The sequence below is a fragment of the Amphiprion ocellaris genome, chromosome 4 (assembly GCF_022539595.1).
Source record: "Amphiprion ocellaris isolate individual 3 ecotype Okinawa chromosome 4, ASM2253959v1, whole genome shotgun sequence".
NCBI classification, from domain to species: Eukaryota; Metazoa; Chordata; class Actinopteri; family Pomacentridae; genus Amphiprion; species Amphiprion ocellaris.
Window position 1 is genome coordinate 14954079 of NC_072769.1, and position 23061 is coordinate 14977139.

The window sequence follows — 23061 nt, forward strand, 5'->3', positions numbered from 1 at the left end:
CCTTCAACACGCAAAAAAAGAGCTGCAGCAGCAAAAAAATATATAAATAAATAAAATAACATGACTGACTTAGAGGCAGATCACGCTCTCTCTTCCCTCTCTCTTTGTCCTCTGTATGAATATATGAATAAAGACATTTTCCCCCAGCAGGAGCTGTCAGCAACCGGGACACCGAACCCATTTAATCTTCCCTATATGACAGGAGAGGGGTCTGTCCCCGCTAACCGACAAACACACACACACAGCGACCCAACACCGCCTCTGCTGCCTCTCTAGTTACAGCTCAGCGGATCGAGTTACGCGGCCGGGGGAAAATGTTGCAGTAGAGGAGAGAGAGAGAGAGAGAGAGGACGGGAGAGAGAGAAAGAGAGAGAGAGACTGCAGCATCGCCGGAGACCGGAGGCAGCAGCAGCAGTCCCGAGCAGTGCAGGTGAGAGGGGGAAAAAAAGAAGCCAGAGGAGGAGGCGCATGTGGAGGAGAGAGAGAGAGAATGCGGGACTCTCGGAAAAAGACGCATCTCCACTCGGTCCATCAACGAGACATCCATCCCGAACACGGGCTCCGCTGGACTATGCTAAACTGATGCCGGGATCCCCAATTTAGCCCACCAAGAGAGGCTCAATTTGAGGAGGGAATTTTTTTTTTTTTAAATACGAGAAACTCTTCTCCCTCCTCATAACTTGCGTAAAGGAATCCGAGTGCTTGGCACGTTGCTCCACTGCGGGAAAAACAAGAGGGGGAAACGCAGCTGGATCTTAAAGGTAAGAAAGAAAAAAGATCCTGTAGCAGCATCCTAAAAGACTTATTTTTTTCAATTCTTCTTTGGGAGATGCGAGTTAATTTTTGTCGGGAGTCCGGAGAGCTGAGCAGTGTGTGTGTTTTTTTCTTTCTTTTGTGTAGTGGTGCTGCATTGCAGTTTTCTAACTGTGAAAAACGCGAGAAAAAGCGGCTGTCCCAAATGTGACTGGAATAAAAAAGAAGTTCCAAATGGCATTATATGAACTGATAAGAGTCCTCGTGTGACAACGGGATAGCTCTCCGGTTTAACGGGAAGAAAAGGAGTGAAGAAGAGTGGAGTGGATTTATCAAAAGGCTGAAGAATTAGGGGGTTTTGTATTTTTACGCAGCATGATGGATTTCCTAATATCTTTGCGGTTTAAACAGCCCAGCGAGACAGAAGAATTATTATCATAGAAGTTGAAAAAAACATAACCCACCGCTGAGTACAGGAGGAGAAGAAAAGAGAGGAGCCTGCAGCGCTGAAGTGAACTACAGTGAGCGCAGCTAAGCTTTTCCCCGGACCTCAGGCGGCAGTCCGCAGAGAGCGATAGCGAGAAGGAAAGAAAGAATAAATCAAACACCCACGCTGCGAGGTACACCACACCGCAAAACACCAATAAAGACGAGGCGGCTGGGAGGCAGACGGAGCTGGGAGGAGAGACGCGAGAGAGCAGGAGCCATGCAGAGGCTTGGTGCAGTGCACTCCTCCGCGGCGCAGGCTCTCAGCCTCGTGGTCTTAGTGCTGCAGCTGCTGACTCAGCTACCGGGTGCCGACTCAGCTCTCCGCTACCGGGTGGCGGAGGAGGGCCCGCCTGACGTCAAGATTGGCAACGTCGCCGCCGACCTGGGCCTGACAGCGGGCACCGGCAGCGGGGACGTCACCTTCGCCCTGGAGAGCGGCTCCGAGTACTTCAAGATTGACAACGTGACAGGTGAGCTGACAACAGGCCCGAGACGCATCGACAGGGAGAAGCTCCCACAGTGCCAGATGATCTTTGATGAGAATGAGTGCTTCTTGGACTTTGAGGTGTCAGTGATCGGGCCGCTGCAGAGCTGGGTGGACCTGTTTGAAGGCCGCGTTGTCATCACAGACATCAATGACAACACACCTTCCTTCCCCTCACCTGTGCTGCAGCTCTCAGTGGAGGAGAACCGTCCAATAGGAACCCTCTACCTGCTCCCCACAGCCACAGACAGGGATTTTGGGAGGAATGGCATCGACAGGTATGAGCTCATCCAAGATGGCGGGACTGGGTCAAGTTCAACAAGGCGCACAGCAGGAGGAAACCCCATCACTGGACTGGGGGACCGGAGGGGGAGAAGTGGAGATAGTGGTGTTGGAGCCAGGAGCAGTGTGTTTGAACTGCAAGTGGCAGACATACCAGACGGTGAAAAGCAACCACAGCTCATTGTGAAAGGCACATTAGACCGTGAGCAAAAAGACTCATATGAGCTTGTCCTCAGGGTTCGGGACGGAGGGAACCCACCACGTTCCTCCCAAGCTCTGCTTCGAGTTTCCATCACCGATGTGAATGACAACAGCCCACAGTTTGAGAGGTCAACATATGAGGCAGAAATGGCAGAAAACGCTCCCCCAGGAACACCTGTCCTCCAGGTGAGAGCCTCAGACCGCGACATTGGTGTCAATGGGCAGGTGGAGTACGTCTTTGGAGCTGCCACTGAATCTGTCAGACGACTCCTGCGGCTGGATGAGGCAACTGGGTGGCTGAGCGTTCTCCACAGAATCGATAGAGAAGAAGTGGCACAGCTGAGGTTCACAGTAACGGCCAGAGACAGGGGTCAACCTCCCCGCAGCGACAGAACCACAGTGGTTTTGGCTGTCCGGGATGAAAATGACAATGTCCCAGTCGTGGAGATCCGAAAGATTGGACGGATCCCTGTTCGAGATGGAGCAGCGTTAGTGCCAGAGAACGTCCTGGTGGACACGCCGGTAGCTCTGGTTCAGGTGTCAGACCGAGACCAGGGAGAGAATGGAGCTGTGACCTGCACAGTTGTAGGAGACGTCCCATTCACACTGAAGCCAGCTGGTGAAACAGCTCTCCCACCCCTGCCTGCAGATGAAGCCTTTGATAGGTAAGACAAACCAACTGTAACCATTCAGAGTAAGTTACACCAAAACCCCTGAGTAGTTAGAAGGAGTGTAGATGTTACTGCCTGTGAGAAGTCACTCCTGAGCAACTCTGAATCAAGGAATAACACATCATAAGGCATTTGGGCACACGCTGTTAGATTCTATAGTAATGAAGCTTTATCTAATAATCTACTTGTCGTGGGAGGGTGCAGGATGTTTCTTGAGAGAACACATAACAGTAAGTAATGTTAGGTAATTATAAAGTAATGATGCATTTCAAATAACGTTCAATGTGACGCACCGCCTAACCTGAGTGGGGACAAAACATTAACTAACAGATATTAAGCAGAAAACTATTTGGATGTGTGCCATTAAGCACCTGATGCAAAGTCACAACCAACAAATAACTCACAAAAGCTCATTATTCGTTTAGAAAATGGCCATAATTTCCATAAACTCATTCATTAACATTCCACTGTCTGTTCACAAGTAACTTAGAATGATCAACCAGTGTTTACAGGAACAGATTCAGAGTTATTCAGGAACTGTCTGTAAACTACGCATTCATTTGAATATGCATCCTGACTCATCCCTCCAGGTATGTACTGTATATACAGTTCTGTAAAGTGTGAACATTAGTCACAGATAAACAGTACAGATGAGACAAACATACTGCATGATCATTAATGTCTTCTCATCTTGAACAGCTACACATTCAGCAAGAAGATGCCATTTACCTATTTCAATGATTTCTGTTTCTCAGTGACTCAATTTCATTTAAGCTTGGAGCAAGTGGTGTCACTCATTCAAGTATTTAGACTGACAATCTTTAAACTTTCAAGCATGAATATTCATCACAGCCAAGGGTTTTGTACTTTGAAATATTATTACTGGAGCAGTGCAAATGGCATATGTCAGTGCCCTTCAGTCAGTTGTGAGAACACCTCCTGAAGCTGTTGAATGGACGGAGTGAGGGAAATAGGCATTCTTTGGATTTTACTGCTATTACATATGGCATCTGTACAATCAGGCTGGCTCTTACGTTCAGTGTAGGGCTGTCCTTGATGAAAGAAATATGTCAAATCAATAATCATGAGAGGTTTTCATGAAATCGATAAGTTGACTTCATTAAAATGTCACAGTCACAGTTTCTTGAGTATTATTGTCCCTGTGGGAAAATCTCTTCAAATCAGATGTGTTTTAAAATAAAGCATATTAGAGCTGAAGTGATTAGTTGATTAATCCAGTAATTGTTTACCAGAAAAGCAATTGCCTTGCCATTTTGACAGTCGATTAATCATTTCATTCAATTTTCATGCTGCAGCACAATTCATTCTGTGTTCCTTGCCTTTCAAACATGAACACTTGCTGCTTTTATGGATTCAAACCATTTTAATCTATGGGTTTTTAGGCTTTGTGCTGTTTTTTTGACAACACAAGACATTTGAGAATGCTGCCTTGAGATTTGTGAATTTAAAAGTGGATTTTTTCACTATTTTCTATCAATTTTTAATATGGTGGACCATTCCACATAAAAACGACATACACAGTCACTATATACTGAAGAACTTTTATTCAGTAAACATCTTGTGACTGATCAGTCAGCAAATTCGCCAGATGCTTCACTATTAGTTAGTTTGACACCATTTAACTCCACACCTTTAAAAGTTCTAGACAAGAAAGTTACTACAGTCATTCATTTTTTTCAATTGTTTTCACAGGAACAAGAAAAAGTTCTTCTTGCATACTTCTGCCTTGCTGGACTATGAGGCCACAAAAGAATACAGTGTAACAATTGTGGCAGTCGACTCTGGCAGCCCCAGTCTGTCCAGTAATAGCTCCCTGATGGTGCGAGTGGTAGATATCAATGATCATGCCCCAACCTTTGCCCAGAGTGTTGTTGAGGTCCACTTTGCTGAGAACAACTCACCTGGTGAAAGGGTAGTCACTGTTGTAGCTACTGACGCAGACAGTGGCAAGAATGCAGAAATCGCATACTCCCTGGACTCTGCTGCAAATGGGCCATTTTACATAGATGCAGACAATGGAGATATCCGGGCTACTGGGGTTCTGGACCGTGAGCAGCGAGAGAGATATGAACTACGGGTCGTTGCAAAAGACAAGGGCACCCCGTGTCTGCAGGGCTCGGCAACTGTTGTTGTTCAGGTGACTGACCGCAATGACAATGCACCAAAGTTTGTTCAGGAAATCTTTACTTTCTATGTCAAGGAGAACCTGCTCGCCAACAGCCCAGTTGGCATGGTCACTGTGACTGATGCCGACGAAGGTGAGAATGCAGAACTTAGTCTGTTTGTGGAGATGGATGGAGCTGATGAGAAGAAAACAGGAGAGAAGACGGAGGGAGAAGATGGTGAGAAAGAGCGAGAAGAGGTATTCTCCATTGAGAACAACACTGGAACTATCTTCTCTTCGGCGTCGTTCGACCGCGAAAAGCTTTCCACCTACACCTTCCGTGTCCGGGCTGTGGATGGAGGAGAACCCCGCAAAACTGCCACTGCAACGGTGTCCCTTTTTGTGACAGATGAAAACGACAACGCCCCCTCAATTACGTCTCCAGCCAACGAGTCCTACACCCTCCTGCCGCCTGCCAGCAGCGCCCGCACCATTGTCAGGACTGTAACAGCCATAGACTCAGACTCAGGCCCCAATGCAGACCTTCGCTATGCTCTAGTTGGGGGAAATCCTTTCAGACTGTTTGAGATTGGCCACACCAATGGAGTGATCACCCTGGCAGAGCCTCTGGAGCGGCGCCACAGAGGTCTGCATCGCCTGGTGGTCCGAGTCAATGACAGTGGCATCCCTTCCCTCTGTGCCACTGCGCTGGTTCACGTCTTCATTAATGAGAGCTTGGCTAATGCCACACTTGTGGATGCACAGGTAATGTATTCATATGTTTTTCTAACTGATTTGAGCTGCCAGTAAAGTACATTGAAATGCATGTCATGTAACTGAAAACAATCTTTAGTAGAAGTTGTAATGAAACTCTCCTTCCCATTTTGACGTGTGCAGACCTCTATTGTTCCACACAGCTGGTAATGATAACCAGTAATGACAGTGATGATACTGTCCAGTGATCTATTCAAATAATGGCCCCCATGATAACACATTACAGGGTGGAGGAGGGGGGTAATGACTGATTGTAGCAGTTTAAACTAAACTAAAGATTATTTTCTTGATAGAATGAGATAAATGCGCAATTTCTACAGCTGGCATGGTGTTGCAATTTTCTGACCATTTTTGGGGGAAATAATTGTGTCTATATTTGTCCCAGATAAAGAACCCCGTTTCCTGTTTGAAGACTATCAGCAATGCCAGCTTCTTTGTAGTTTGGATTATACTGGAGTGTGTTCTTTGTCCAGCATGCATTGTTATAATGACTGTGTGGTTAAAATAGCTGTTATTACTGAAGTGATTCTGCTTTTATGGTACATTGAACTCAGAGTTGAGAGCATTAGGTGTGTGTGTGTGTGAGTGTGTGTGTGTGTGTGTGAGAGAGAGACAGAGAGAGACAGAGAACATAGAGAACATTAGGGGTAAGTGTGTTAGAGAGGCAAAGAGAGAGGAAGAGAGAGGGAGAGAGAGAGGGAGATGGGCCTGTCCCAGTTTTGGCCTTGCAATACAGAGCAGGTTGAAGTATGTTTGAACATTTGAATAGAAGTTGTACTTGAGCAGTGTCTGTTCAGTACAGGCCTGAATATTGATGAGGTTCAGGAGTTTGCATTGTGTTATGCAGCACATTCTGCGCCGAACAGAAGTGGTAAGAGTTTGGGGAAAGGCAACTTAAAACCACTCTAAATGAATAATGTTTACAGGGGGAATGAAGGGAAATGTGAACATATAATAACTGATGCATCTGCTATTATTGAATAAATCTGTGTGGTCTTCTGGAACACAGGATGTCACAGCAAGATTAGAGCTGGCTTGAAAGATTCACGCTGAGCTGCAGAGGTAATTGACTCGGCTCAAAGACATTACTGAGATACCAGAAATAACTACAACAGTATGAGTTCAAATTTAGCTTATGCTATGCTGGTGGAAATCTTTCTTTCTTTTCTGCTCCACCCCTATTAATCAAATGAACTTTCCATTATGCTTCAAAAATGTTCAGTTAAGCTGTAAATGCGGGCTGATCATAATTACTAAAACTTAATCTCTGGTGTGAAGAACGTAATTTGTATTGACTAGTAATTAAATCGGCTCAGTGGCCTTGTGGTTGCAATGTTTGTTCTGAGACTAACAGCTTGTGGTTTCAACTCATTGCTTGGAACTTGGTTTGGAACATTTTTGCATACTTTCTCGGAGGAGATGGTCTCCACTTGTCAGGTCTGAGCATGTAAAGTGATGTACAAAGTTGAACCCTAACACAACTCTGAGACATTAAAGAGGAACAAAACACACAAATGAGAGGCACTCAAACTATTTGAAAAGCACTGATGGCATCCTTTAATATCTTGATAGAGTCACTTTATTGTACACTTAGAAAAAGATTTTATTTTGTAAGGCAACACCTCAGATGACCCTCTCTCAAACTCTACTGCCAACTATGCATGTTATCTTTTTCTGTTGTCTCCCTGGATTAGAAGAGGATAAAATAGAGGTACTTGGGGAATATGAGAGTGTCCAAGTGGGTAATGCAAACTTTAGCTATTTTCTCTTTTTCAGTTATATCAGTATAGCTATTCTAGACAGTCGCATAGCAACCACAGTAACATTTTGCATTTTGTGCCCTCTGAGTAGTCTGTACCCTTGTTATAAATGACACTTAAAGCTAAATGTTGTGTTTCAGCAGGAAAAAGAAACATCCTGTATAATCACAGCCTGAGAGTTTTGACTCACTTCATGTGGAGACAAGTTGGCATCTAAAAATGCTGTGTGTCATGGCACCGTTATTTTTGAACAAAGACAAACAGCTGAGTACAGGTGGAAGGTGTCAGATTTGACCACTAGCCAGTAAGTAGAACACCTCATGAATGAGGCACTGAAAAATACAAATTGAAAAATCAAGGAGGTGAGGATTAGAACAGAAGACTTTGTAAGTAATGAAACAATAGTGTTGACAGGTAGAATAAACTGCAGTGTGCCTAAACGACCAGGGCTATTCTATCAAACAATGGGGTGTAATATGTCCAAGCTGGTATAAAAGCCGTCCTTGATTACAATATGCATAGTTTAGTTTGATTGTTGGGAGGAACTTGGCGGGGTAATTGAGTAGAAGTCATTGAAGAGAGAATACCTCCAACTCATAATGAAGTCAAACTGAGTGGTGGATGGGTGCCAGATGCAATTAGGGAATGAAAACGGCTGCTACTGCTGCAGCACCGCGGCAGAAAATTACTCCAGTCTTTTCTATCCAACAGTACTGGGTGAACCACATGTTGGGTAATTATCTGTAATAATATGCTGCGGAGTTTGAGCTCAAGGAAGAAGAAATTTAGCTGTGGCGTCTTAGACACGGTTGTCATTTGAGAATCTTTAAGGTACATCAGAAGTACACTGTTTTGTGAGGCTGATTAAAGCTTTTAGTGATACCAATTTTAGTGATTACCATTTGTATTTTATCTCAGATTAGAAGTTTCTTATCTTAAAATGTAGTACTTTCTCATTCACACTCAGCCTTCTGTTCATATAATAGCTTGATTAATGTAACAACCAACAATCACCAAACTGCAGCTCTCTGTTGTTATACTGAACTGTGACTGCACTAAGCCGCAGTTAAGGTCAAGTACTTTGTAAGCTTGGGCCAATAATAGGGTGGTGAGGGGAGGACTTCTTCGATTGGTCACATCAGCAGCATCTGAAGTGACTTGCTGTTAACTGAATCCTTGGAGAGTGGAACAGATAGATGGCGAGGTTACGTCCAGCCAGGACAAAGCTTATGCAGCAGAATGGAAGATTCCATGGGGATTCTGGGATGCGTCAGAGGGATGTACGCAAATGCAGTGGTAGAACTGACTGCTTATCCTGCAGGACATTTGGGCCGTCCCACGTGTGCCCATACAACATGCATGCCTGCACTGAGATGACAATACAAGGGCTTCTCACATGCACGCTCACATAGGAGTTGACTCCTAACTATACACCCTTGACACTGTTCTCTGCCACATAAGCCTGCACAGACACTCAAGCACACACAAAGTTGCCCGTTGCACTGTCACACAGTATGCGTACTTAAGACACTGCATCGCTATTTTCTCTGTTTTGCACACACAACACAACAGACAGTGCAGGGATGCGCTATGCCAGAGCTTCCCAGCAGAATGAGAATGGAAAGGAATACTGCAGGCAAAAGAACAGTGGTGCTGATGGGAGAGCAGAGCCTGGCAGAGAGGCCCTCTGCAGTGGAAGCAGAACAATGGAACAGAACCAACACAACTCGCTGAAAAACAATGAAAGTTAACCCAAAGATAGATGGTGATGAAACAATGAAATATAACACACTCTCATTCTTAGCTTGGGGGTAACAAGAGGGAGAGTGAATAATGTGGCTCTATATGAGTAAGCCTAATATGCCTTGGATAATGTAATAAGCAAGTTACACAGTGCAGTTGTATGAGCAGAATTCTCTGCAGTATTACCAATACTGGCGGTTGTACTGTAGTTATTTTGTTTGGCTATTTCAAACCATGGGGACTCAAATTTAACTTCTCTGTCTCATTTATTCCTGCAAGCCTTATTACCTGCCGTTCTTAAGGCACCGGGGATTACAGGAGTCTGTAATTTGTAGCCTTGACAGGGCAAAGAAATTGTCGTATGAGCTCTGAGACAAGGTGTCCAGGCTGCAGAATGAGCTGTCTCACTAACAGACAGCCTACACTTGGTGTGGGCTTGTGTTGGTGCTTGTGCTTGTCTCTGTCTGATTTTGTGTTGCGCCTGCATAATGATTCCCCCAACAAAGTTGCTATGTATTGATTAGCTATATTCAGATTCATGACCCTACCCCGTATTACCAGCAGGGCCCTGCAGACCAGAACACCACAGCCTCATTGTCTCCTGTCGAGCAAAGCTTTACAACCAGTAATGGCTGTGTTTGTGTTTCAGCACAACCCACTTTCTTATAATGATTCTTTTATTAGTGTACAAGCTCAGAGCATATGTGTGTGTGGTTGTGTGTATGAGATCCCCTTAGTCCTTTATACAGTTAAGGCCAAAAGTATTCGTACCCAATTGCATTTGACCACTAGGTTTCTTCTTGTTGCAAATTACATTATCAAATGACAACAGATGTTAAGACATTATAAATAAAGGAATAAAGGTGGAGCCTGTGAGTGCGGCAGCCTGCTTGAATCTTGAATCTTGAATAATGTTATAGATTCCAGCGGTATATTTTAACAATTTATAAGTTTTTAATATAGATTTCTACAAAAAAAATACAATGTCTAAACTCATTTACACCTCAGTAATCAACAGCTAAACATTTTTTGCCACCATGTCAGTCAAACAGTTCTTATAATAGGCTTTTAGCATGTCTCCACTGGGATTCTGGATTACTCCACTTTTGCAAAAATTTTCAGGTTTATGAGATTGGAATGCTTCCTTGCCATCACTCTGGTCTTCAGTTCCCTCCTCAGATACTCTGGGGGATTCAGGTCTTGGACTCTGGCTGGATCGCTCCAAATTAACAGATAATTGTCTCGTTGGACAATCCAATGCTGCCCAAGGCCGAGTTTTTCTACAGGCTGCTTGATGTTTTCCTGCAGAATCTTAATGCAGCTCTCTTTTCTCACGATGCTGATTACTTTGAAGAGGTTGCCTGGCTCATTGGCTGAAAAACAGCCCCAAAGCATTACATTACCAATGCCACATTTAACTGTGGGGAATGGTGTTCTTGGAGCAGAAGCCACGTCCCTGTTTGCTCATCCTGACACAGAATTGGGAACCAGGTGAGCTTTTACAAAGGCTAGGACAGCTTTTGTGTGCCCATCTGTGTCCATGGAGACAAGATTTTTGCAGTGTCTGTTCAAGTGTCCTCTTCAAGATGTCACCATAACTGCTCAGATTCATCAGGATGACGTTGGTGGTGATCCTAGGATTCTTCTTAGCCTCCCACTTACAGTTTTACCAGTGCAGTGCTCACTTTTTGGCTTCTTATCATGCTCTTTGAGATTTTCGACAGTGTGAAACCCATGTACTTTTAATTATGCTTTGCATTTTGGCCACTGCGCTTGAAAAAACTTGAATATGGCTTTATAGACTTTTTTTGTCTTGTGAGCACCTACAATGAGCACCTGGAGGTCCTCATTAAGCTCTTTGGTTTTAGCCATCACTTGTAATTGGCTAGTAACTGACCAGAGAAATAGTGTACTGTATGAGCTATTCTCAATTCAAACTGTAACAGAATGCTTTGGAATGTAGTAGGAATGAGGACTAATGTAGAAGCTTGCATTTTCTAAAAACAGTTGTGACGATTTTAAAGGATATGGACAGTGTTGGACATGGCATTTTTAGTAATCATTCAAAAAGAAAAAAAACACAAAAATAGTTCAGATTTATAGTTAACATCTTCAACTCAATGTGTTTTGCCAATTCAAGCGAGCAGAAACCTATTGGTCAAATAAGAATTTGCTACAAATCAGAATTTGGGCTTAGCTCTATGTGCTTGTGAAGGGAGATCCTGGTTAGTTCTACCTTAAACCCAAATGCATAGCATTTTAATATTAAGTATAATATAAATATATGATATATCGAAATGGATATATATGTATATATATCAATACATATATATAAACTATTATGCTTAACAGAATAAACTCAAAAGGATTGCAAAGAGCACCCATGTTTACAGTAGTCCTCTATTTGACTATCCATCCAATTCTCTGTGCAGAAATTGGGATAGCAAATCCTTAACAAATCCACGCCTACACTATCATTCACAATAGATACATTGTGCACTGATGAGACAGTAGATGTGTTTGTGTTCTGAAGATGTAGTCATAGTATGTCTCTTGCCTTTATTTTCACATTTATTGACTGTTTTTCTTCTTCTCCTCTTCTAACTGACCTCAGTGTCTGAAGTTTCTTTTCATTCTTCTAATCAGCTTTATGCAGCCTAATCTCAGGTATTTCCTGTAACACTGCAAATGATGCGAGATCACAAGTGGAGAATTACAGGCACAACTTGAAATGCTGCAACTGGGAAGCAAGAGCAATTATATATTTAGTGACACTCTATGTGTCTGGGAATAATGGTGAAGCTCCCACACTAAAACATAGTGTTGAGTGTAATTAAGATGAAGATGCTGTTTGATGTTTCTCCATGGCTCATGCCCACTGTGTCTTCCTTTACAGTAGTTGTTGTGGACTATTTTCTCATTGATGGTTTGTCTCTTTTTGTTCCTTTTCCTCTTTCACTCTGTATCTTCTCTCTCTTATCTTTCTTCTCTCTTCCTCCCATCCCAGGTGGCCCGAAGCCTGATGGCTCCACTGTCACTGGACATTGCAGGGGATCCAGACAGTGAACGTGCCTTAGGGAAGCAGCGTCTCAGTGTTGCTATCGGTGTCCTGGCAGGAGCCGCAGCGGTGATTCTAGTTATTCTCCTTGTAGTCACAGCTCGACAGTGTGGCGCTCAGGGTAAGAATGGCTATGAGGCCGGCAAGAAGGAGCCAGAGGAAGACTTCTTCAGTCCTTCAGGAGCTCAACCACAGGCCGGCCGTGGTGGAGGATCAGACCGTGGACGGAAACCTCGACGGGACAAGCGCAATGGAAGTGGCGGCAGTGCAGTTGGAGGAGGAGGGAAGTCAGACAGATCGCTCTACAGCGGTATTGTCACAGTCAACGGGCTGCGTCGCCATGCCAATGATGATGATGAGGAGGATCTGAGCAGTGCTAGTGAGCGCCTAGCAGCCCGTTACTGTGCCATGGACGGCGACCCTGGCAGCCCACGGATGGGCGGCGGCAGGCGGCACCAATCGAGCCCAGATCTGGCCAGGCACTACAAATCCAGCTCCCCTCTCCCTGCCGTGAACCTACAGCCCCATTCCCCCCCAGCAGAAGGAAAGAAACATCAGGCGGTCCAGGAGCTGCCTCCCTCCAACACCTTTGTGGGCAGTGGTGGATGTGTGGGGAGTGCCGGTTCCAGCAGCAGCAGTAGTGGGGGCAGTGGCAATGCAGATGCCATGTCCCTGGGATCTGACCAGTGCTCAGAGTATGGCTGCCAGACTGGGAACAAGTACAACAAACAGGTAGGTGCCCTAGAAATGAACTGGGAAGCTATTAGGCCCTTTAGTATTGGTTTGCCTCTGTTATCTCTTTATTTAAATCTATCCTAAAAGACTCATCTCTTTCTGTTTCTCTGTCTCTTTGTCCGCTCTGTGGTTTCTGATCTCTTTCTAGTCCTCCGCCTCCTTGACTTCATCACTTCTTCTTCACGCATCTCCTGACATACTGTACTGCACACTCTGTCGCTAATGTCTAAACACTATTTTATCTCCACAAAATAGCTGTCAGTATCTGTGCATGCATGCACACCCAGTTGTGCGTCTGTGTCAGCATCCTAAGCCTATCAGCAGTGTGACTGTACCCTGCTGTCACTGTGTGTGTGTGTGTGTGTGTGTGTGTGTGTGTGTGTGTGTGTGTGTGTGTGTGTGTGTGTGTGTGTGTGTGTGTGTGTGTGTGTGTGTGTGTGTGCGCGTGTGTGCGTGCGTGTGCGTGCGTGTGTGTTTGTGCAACCCTCTGCAGGGCACATAAGTCAAGCTCATACTGTAGCTCAACAACATGTAAATTTGCATTTCTGTGTGCATGCATGACTGCTTGTGTGTCTGTGTGAGACCACGTGCATGAACCCCTGATGAGTAAAGATAGAAAAGAAAGAGAAGGCGAGCAGTTGCTTCCAACAGGGTAATTGGTCATTTTGTGTTTCTGTTTCCCTTATCAAGCTGTTATCTTTTTTCCATTTAGCATATATGTTTATTCGATAAACAGTGTCAGTTGCATAGATAATGGATACGCTGGCTTTGGTATTGATTTAGAAAGCTGCAGTTAAAAGCTGAAGTCCTGCTGACAAAAACTACTGCATAGAGACGGTCACTCACCCCGCTACCCACACACACACACTAACACACAGACACGAGCAGCATCTATCACCGTAGACACACTGACACAGCAGGGTCTCCGTAGTCCAGGGGGAGTGCTCCCAAGAGTGATATTTGAGTGACAGCGAACCCTTCTTAAAGGGGAGGCGACTCATTTCCTTGACAGACAGCTCAACATTTATCCTCCCCGTGGTGAAAAAGTGCTGATGTGGTCATTAAAAGGGAAAGAGAGGAGCTTCTTAGGCTAATCAATTCATACACGCACTCTCTGATCCTGCTCAACGCACACGGAGGAACACGCACGCATACAAACTCCAGAGGTTAATCCATTACAGAGTCAATCCTCTTAATCTGCCATTCCCAGGGAAAGAAAATGCTTACTGGGAGAGTTTTGGTGTTCATGCTTACGTGCACTCAAAACATGCCAGCACACATAGAGTCATGCAGACATATAAACTGACACTGTAATGAATTATTGATTGTACGGGGTAATTAGCTGCTCTGCTGCAGTGGGGTGTGCCCCCTCCCAATCTGAGTCCACCCTCAAAATATCCAACCGCCCGTGGTTTCATGCACAGCCGTGTCTTAGTGTGTGTGTGTGTGCTGGCGTCTAAGACTGTGGGTACTCATGCGTGACTGCGTTCGCGTACATGTCAGAATTTGTTAAGTTGAACAGTTTGGCGACATGAGCAGGTTTGTGTTGGTGGCTGCCTGTCACTGTGCTTGAGGGACGGCTTTTTTCATGAAGGCATATGCATTTTATAAGTGAGTGCAAGTGAGAGATAGACTCAGGGAGTAATAGGTGGTTTGTATGTGCCAAATGTAGGAATTGGGACGCCAACAGAAATTGGAATAGCATTAGATCAGGAGTGGGAGAGAATTACGGAGGGTTAGGAGGGAAGAAAGATGGAGTAAATGAGATGGGGTGGGGGGGAAGAACTTCTGAATTTCAAAGCTACTTTACTGGGTCAGTGCAAACATTAAAACTGTTCATCTGAAGTCAGCACATCATCAGACCAACTAGGGTAACTCCAAGTTGCGGGGAAAAAAATGGGCGTCACAGAAGAAGTAAAAGATTGCATCAGAGAGGCAACAAGAAGACAAGACAGCTCAGTTAATGGTTTTGATCTGTTTTGCAAAGTAAACTCTTCACTGTGGAGAAGGAAAGGAAATCTGCATCAGTGGGAGTTTTTCTTAACCTTTATTTAACCAAGTGAGTCCCATTGAGATTACATGATCTCTTTTTCAAGGCAGCCCTGGCCCAAATGGCAGCAGTTACATACAGAAAACACATACAGTACATTATAAAACATACAGCAAGAACTCGTAAGAAGTAAACAAGTACTAAAAAGTTAACATTAGAAAAGGGGAAAAGAGTGTGATAGTCTATTTAATGGGTATATATGGAATTAATGAAGGAGAAAACAAGATAAAGCCAGACATTCTGGACCAGCCTCGCCACAGACACGTCAGTCAGTGGCAGGAAAGTTCGATAGCAAGCTCTAATGGAGAGAGTGTTAGGAAGAAGGTTAGAGTACGTGCTCCCAAGTAGGGGAGAGGCAGGGAGAGAGAATGAGTGAGTGAGAGAGAGGTCTGGTTTGGGTGCCAGCCAGAGAGTGAGAGTGGACTGCTGAGATGTGGGTCATCAGGATACCCGTTGGCATCAGGACACATTAATGATCACAGCAGTCACATGGCTCTGCAGTCAATATGGGCAAAGTGGCCTCGTTCTACCCTCTTAACTACCACCACACATACACACACACAACACACACTCAACCACAAAACAGTTTTTCCTGTCTGCCGTCCTCTTTCAACTACAGCAAAGGTCATAGAGCTTAACATTTATGGTCCAGTTTCATTAGATTTCTATCTTTTACTCTTTTTTTTAGAAGTAAACTGCATCCAATTGAGCACTTTTCACCTTCCTTTTCTCTCCTTACACCTTTGACTTAAACCCTTTTGTTCCTTTCCATCCATCTCCAGTTTCTTTGCCATATTCCCAGCCATAAATCTAAAAATCCCACCGCTGTTACCTTTGCGTCTTCCATGCGCCACACTGACCTCTCAGAATGGATCGACTCAGCGTTTTCACTAGTGCGACTTCTTTCCCTGTAGTGTGCACTTTCTCTCTCTCTGGACCCAGCGGGTGTGTGGGGGCGGTCGAGAGCGAGGTGCCACAAAGGCTGAATCGAACCAGACACACACACACCCACTTCAACACACACACACACACACACACACATTCAGTCCAATCAATGCCCTGTTAACAAGGCCAAGACTGCAGTGGAAACAGGTGGGTTGACGGCGCAGTTTTTGGCGCATTGCACAGTTCTGCAACACTTGGTGAAGGTCAGCGCTGGGCTCTCATGACACGGGGGCACCTCGGTGTTTTGACACAGCACAGACAGACTGTGGAGAGTTTTGCGGTGGACACATCCGGCCAGCCCTTGTTCGTCTAATTGGACTGTGTGGACGAGTGCGGGTAGAGAGATTAGGTCTACTGGATTATAAAATTGAAAAGCAGCTTTTCATTTCAACAAAATCCCTCCAGGATTAAATATGATGAGCGTCTGTCATTGACTCGCATTCACCCCTCAACGCGCTCCGGCCCACTGCATGAATGCGTCCACACATACGCCTTCTATGATGACATGTGGTGTCCATTTAGGTCAAAGAGGTGAAGGCACTGTCAACCAGAAGCAAACGCAAGCACACGAATGCACACTCCCCCCTCCCCCTTTCTCTCCGTTGCACGCTGTAACCAACCCATGACCCCTTTCGTGATGATACCGGCGCACTGATGTATTTATTAAAGCCACGACGAGTTCAGGCCACGCAGCCAGCCATATGGTCGAGGGGTGAGGAGGTGGGGGTAAGTGAGAAGGACGAGGTAACCAAAGCGGGGATCACCCATCGAGCCAGACTGAAAACTGATCTACTGACCCGGCGACAAAGAGCGAGGGGAGGGGACAGGGACAAAGTGAGAGTCGGTGGACATCAGAGAGGGAACATGAGACAGACGGAACGAAGTGAGACAGAGTCAGAGAGAGAGAGGTATTAATGATAAGAGGATGATAAGAGGAGATGAAGAAGGCTCAAACATTACAGGGAAATGGAGACAGATGTTTTGTTTTCGTTAGATGCTCGGTTGTGGAGGTGGAATACACGCTTACCCTGTAAACATTGATTTTTCACTTGACCGGGATCATATGGATACAAATACGTTGTGTTTCAAGGGGCTTTTACATCTGCAGTGCAGCTCCATCAGTTCAGACCAAAGGAAAACAATGAACATTTGTGCCTTTCAGTTCAAACAACAAACCAAGATTTTTGAGTGTTAAGTCACACAGATTGACTCTTTATTGACAGATTTAAGATTAATGTCATCAGTCAGAGCTATTAAACAACTTTTATTCTGGACCACAAGTCATGTTGCTTTGTTAGGAAAAGTTATTCCTCCACTCATGTGGTCACAAAGAGCTCTTTAAAGTAATAGCTGGTTGTGTGTTATTGTGCCACTAGTCCTCACCTGTCATAAACCATCATTTCAGTAAATCAAGTTTTCAATTAAAAGCATTCATTTTTGTTACTGTGGTTACTTTGATAGCTGTGTAGGAGGAGAATCATTTGTGAACTTCACCAGACAAATGAATCCTGTAATTTTTTTTATTATGCTTTATAATTTTCTACTAGTGCATACAGTTAAGTATATAGTAGATATATCCGCAGGCACAGAAGTGATGACTAAACCGTGTGTCATTTCATCTGTGGTTAAAATTCACTTCAAAGCTGCTCTAGAATTTGATTGGCAGCAATTATGGATACAAAACAAACTTAATACACAAACTTAGGAAGGCTTGACAAAAGAAGAAATCTTAACTCAAGGTCTCCCCAGAAGTTTTGTTCAGCTGCATTGTTTATTCCTCATACTGACTTTGTTTAGCTGTAATGGAGATCAGTTGTCACCATCAGACCTACAGTAATATGGAACTTTAGCTAAGTGATAAGCAGTGGTCATTTCACAAGAAAGGACCATGCCATGATGTGAGTTTTAATGAGAATAGCTAGTGTAGGAAGACGGTGGATGTTGGGGTCATCTGGTTGGCTGATCTGGGATCCTGTGATGTTGGAGGGATGAGCAAAGGACTCTCAGGTTCCATCTGAGGTGGTGATTTTTGCCCTGCAATGGACCCAGATGGTGTCTGAAAGAGGAAAAAATGGATAATTGTGGGAGGGTGGAGTCAAGAGAATGAGACAAACAGTGCCGGATGAGTTAACCGGGTATTAATAAGCCTGCCAGATAATTAGACAAATACATCCAATGTGGTAGACATGAAAGCACTCTACTATCTGCTCCAGAGCCAGTTTACTCCTGAAGCAGCCACTTTAGACCTTTTTTCTCTTGACGTAGTGTAGTGTTAAACTATAGTGTTTATGTGTTTGGCTCTGAAAGCTGTCGAAACATTTCAGATTGCACAGCAGTGCTGTGGCTGGAAAAACCAAATGACGTAGGACTGCAGCTCCTGCAGCTGTGCTGACGTGCTGCTTTCACAATGTAGCCAAAGTAGACAAGGTGTAAGTTCAAATGTCCTCAGAGGAATGAAGATGACACCTCAAAAGCGACGTTTTGGTCATCATTACTCCTCGGAAGGTTTTGGATCAAGGTGAAAGCAAAGATAAACGGAGGCATGTAGCGGTTGAGACTGAGGTTTGTTGCAGAAGTCGGGAAATGAAAGTCAGTTGAACATCCTCACAGATTTATCAAATAGAAGATGTATGTGTGTGTTTCAGTGTGTGGGAGCCGAGCACAGCGAGACAAAGCCAGCGAGACAAAGCGAGGAGACAATCGGAGGGAGATTGCGGGAGGCAAAAGGAGAGAAATTGTCTGTTTCCGTACACATCAAGGTCACCGAGAGCCACAATGTGATTGGAAGTCCCCTGTCTGTCTTGGCTGTTTACCACACGAGATAATACCGACAGGCTGTTCAGCTGATAATGTTACTGTGTTAACAACTCCTCCCTTCAGCATTTGTTTCAACTTCTCTGCGAAATGGCAGGAATGTGAGAATGTCATTCCCACTCACTCACTCACTCACACACAGGCAAGCCGAGGCAGGGACACACGCAGCAGACGCCGTCAGACTTATGACTTTAACTCACACAGACGTGCCCACTGAAACACACTCATGTGTGTACATAATAGCACATAATTACACACCCTCCCAGATCCTTATGCATATACACTTTCCACTGCAAGCAAACGAAGTCTGATAAGAATATGATGACACACAAGCGGATAGGAAAGTTTTCCATCTCTTACATCAGTTTCTTCTTCCATTCCCTCTGGATCGAATCACATGCACAAGCCCCGGCACGCTCTGTCTCCTAGAATCACACACACATCCGTGGAGGCTCGCAAACACACTCTCTTCTTAACTCTGACACAGACACACACTCGAGCACACACAAAGACCTACATAGCAAGCCCCTCACTGCGATGCTTCCTTTTATTTGCTTCTTGAAGACTCCACTCTGTATTATACAGCTCTGCATTCAGCTCATCTGCCTTCCAGCATTACCTTAATGGCTGTCTGTGAGTTGCGCAATTTTACCCAATATTGCTAAACAAAAGCGCTCTTTCTCACACTAGACAGGGATTGTAGACAGCTTAGTAGCCCTGTGACTGGTTTTATCCACCTACACAAAAGGATGTTCAGTGCAATAAGTGGTACTGAGTGGGGCTGAATTAAATTGGCTTGAATGGATTTTTGAATTGAACTGAATTGGACTCAGCTAAATTGAATAATTCAGCCTATATGGAATAAAGTTGGGTGAAGTCAACTCAAACTGAAGTGAGCTGATGTGATTTCAATTTTGTTTACCTCCCTGGTGGATGTTGCAGGTGACAGCTCAGTGTGCAGTTGGTGAATCGGTGATTTTAATATATCAAGTAGACTGATATGATCTCAGCATCATTTTGCTAAAATATAATGGAAATAGTTCCAGAAACTTACATTTAAGTTTCTGGCTATAAGCTGTGGGGCCCTATGATATCTTTAGAACAAATCATAGCAACCTCAGCTGCTTTTAAATCTATCAGAAGTCTGTGAGCACACGTGCAGACATGTTTTTTTTTTTAGCTCACAGCTTGTAAAATTAAGCTCAAAGCAATGGAAGTGAAAACAGAGACAGACAATACAGACAGAATGCAAGTGGTTAGACTTCAAAAAATTAAACCCACTAACAAAGACGTGCACATACAGACTCTGTAAACAGAATTTACAGATGCAAACTGAAATGTGCAAACTTCCAAAACAAAGGTGACAAGTATAAATCTATTCTTGAGTATGCCATTATGAGTGATTATTATTACAGAGTGATTGCCTGCGCTGTCTGCTTTGGAACTCAGTGCTGGGTAACTCATCCAATAAAATAGCGTTTCTTTCCATCCCCAATGTCTGACTACCCCCCTACACACACACACACACACACACACACACACACACACACACACACACACACACACACACACACACACACACACACACACACACACACACACACACAATCACATCCTCCTCCGTCTGTCTTCTCCTGATTGATCTCTCTGTTCTCCCTAAGTGGTTTCATCTCTTTTCATCACTCTCCATCTGGATCCATCTTTTCAAAACGTGCTTTTAATGGCTCCAAACTTTTTCTCTTTTTTTTTTATAACGCTTAATAGTTTCTTTAAATTTTACAAATGGCTCTTAACAACCCTCTCCATATCCCTCTCCCGCCTATTTCTTCGATTTTTAGACAGTGGTTAAAGTCAGTTTTATTCTTTGGTGTTTTTTTTTCTTTTTCTTTTTTTTGATTGGATAAAATTAAGCATGCTACCAAGGAACAAGCCTAAGGTGTGAATATCTGCACTGTGCAATATGGTTTATGCATTTTTGCTACTGGCAAATCAGAGCACATTTCTCGCCGGATATCAGCTTATTAGATCTTGCGTGAGTGCAAAAGACTGGCCCTGGTAGCGCTGTAGTCCAAAGCCAATGTTTTTGCTCCAGGCTAAGTGTAGCCATCTGTTTTAGAATTGTTGGTGGAAGATAGATAAATCAGCAGATCAAGATGAAGATAGAAGAAGAGAAAAGAGTGGAGGAGGAGACAGAAAATGAGTGGAAGAGGAGAAAAGAATATTCCTGGTCTATACCCATGGCTTAGAAAGAAGGGGATGATGGTGGTGGTGTGGGAGGAGGGGTAGGAGCTGGGAGATTTGGGTAGGTAGATGAAAAGAAATAAGGTGACTGGGAGACCAGGCAGTGCTTCAGCGAGTGGTGGGGGGGATGTGAAGCTATGAAATGGGAATGCGTTCTTAGGTATTGCCTCGGGGTGGAAAGCTGATGGGGGGAGTGTAGGAAAGGAGGAGATGGAATGAAAAAGATAGAAATGAGGTATATGGGTCTGGGGTTAGGAGGAGACGGGAGAGGAGAAGAGTGGAAGGAACTTCACTTTGAGAGTAAAGCCAGCTCAGACTCTTCAGGCTATTTTGGTGGGAGTGTGTGTGTGTGTGTGAGAGAGAGAGAAAATCAGAGCTTTCTACCTGCCCTATTGAAGAAGTTACATAAATCTGAGTGGGCAGGCCTCTGCCTGCAGCGATGCTCCATATTATGCCACTGACCCAAACCTCTCCCAATGTATGTGTGCACGTATGTGTGAGTGTATGTATGTGTGTGCATGTGTGTTTGATCCTTGCTCAGTCCCACTTTCCTTTCAGAAATAGACCAGATAAGAGACTCCCACCTAAATGCGCACACACATAGCAGAACTAAGAAGTAGCCGGTGCCTTCAAACAGAGACATTAAAATAGTTTGACCTGTTTGACATGAACACATAAACCCACAAAGTCTAGTAATCACACACTCACACCACACACCACTTTTAACTCGCTCCCATAAACATTTCAAATGAATAACTACAACCATGCAAGCGAATTACTTTTTTTTTTTTTTTACCCATCCACATACAGACACTCTCCGAATAAACTCATCTTTGATGAATCAAACAACATGTTAAATCAATGGCTTGCTCCCAGTACAGCACAGTAATTGCACAGCATTACCGTAAACTGGTCCTTAATGGGTCAGCACTGCACAGGTACAAATCACACATACATTATTTAAGGAGCTCTCTTCTCTTGTTTCAGGAACACACAGATAATATAAAGAAAGCAGCTAACAGTACTTGAGGAAAAAGCGAAAACAAAACAACTCACTTTAATGGAACATTACTCAAACCCACAGAAACTTGAAGCACACACACACACACACACACACACAAAAATTGTAATCAAAGTCATGCAAATATTTCTGCCAATTAGTGCCACAAACAGGTTTCCATGGGGATGAAATGGCAACCTCTAATTGGTTGGATAAAAGAATGCTCACATCTGAGCCGACAACCTCAGATGGCTTTGGAAAATATACACATCCTTGCGTGCATGCATACATGCACTCAATCACACAGGTGTGCACAGTGTAAGTGGGGATCACAGACAATTATTCATGGTTAGGGGAGTCACACACAGTATCACCGGTAAGATGAGAAGCAAGGATAGAGTGTGTTGACACAGATATGGTGTATTGTCAGGTGCAGACACACACAAACGCTCGGTGACTGGTCAGTCTCTTTTAAAAGCGTGAATAAAGCTTTGGTCGCGGTGTCGTGTTAACATGAAAGCTTTCACGGCTGTTAAAAAGAGCAGGCTTTGATTAGAATTTGATGTGTGAGAGTGTTTCTTAATGCCGGCCTTTGCTGACAACGGCCCTTTTAAATCCAGCAGAGCCGTTGCAGGGAGCCTTCCGTCAAAAATATGTTGAATCGACGACTTCACCTCCACATGATCTGCGTGGTTTTTTTTTCTTTTTCTTCTTCTTCTTCTTTTCCCTGTTTTTTTTTCTCTCCAGAATTTGCTAAAAGACAGAAGTCAAGCGTGCTCACCACGCTTGGCCACATTTTAAGTAGCTCTCAACCACAAAGTAACAGCAGCAGTGGTGTAATTTTGAGGGAGATCAAACATTAAATTTAAAATATTGACTAAAATACTAATTGAATATCAAAAAAAACAGAAACAGCTGGTGTTATTTTTAATGCGA

At 44.1% G+C, this 23061-nt stretch overlaps 1 protein-coding gene and 1 long non-coding RNA gene across 2 annotated transcripts in view; one reads left to right on the forward strand and one right to left on the reverse strand.

Moving 5' to 3' along the window:
- Window positions 1–295: 295 nt before the first annotated feature.
- pcdh7a (protocadherin 7a) overlaps window positions 296–23061 on the forward strand; it is a 42697-nt gene continuing 19931 nt past the window's right edge. The window contains exons 1-4 of the mRNA XM_023267991.3: window positions 296–761; window positions 901–2874; window positions 4594–5770; window positions 12290–13072. Of these exons, the coding sequence (XP_023123759.2) occupies window positions 1460–2874; window positions 4594–5770; window positions 12290–13072 (3375 nt within the window). The 5' untranslated portion in view covers window positions 296–761; window positions 901–1459. The remainder of the gene's footprint in view (window positions 762–900; window positions 2875–4593; window positions 5771–12289; window positions 13073–23061) is intronic.
- On the reverse strand, window positions 17577–19485 carry LOC129348752 (uncharacterized). The gene is made up of 2 exons (XR_008601432.1): window positions 19245–19485; window positions 17577–18126 (listed from the first exon to the last, which is right to left on the reverse strand). It is a non-coding gene; the product is annotated as an uncharacterized LOC129348752 (long non-coding RNA).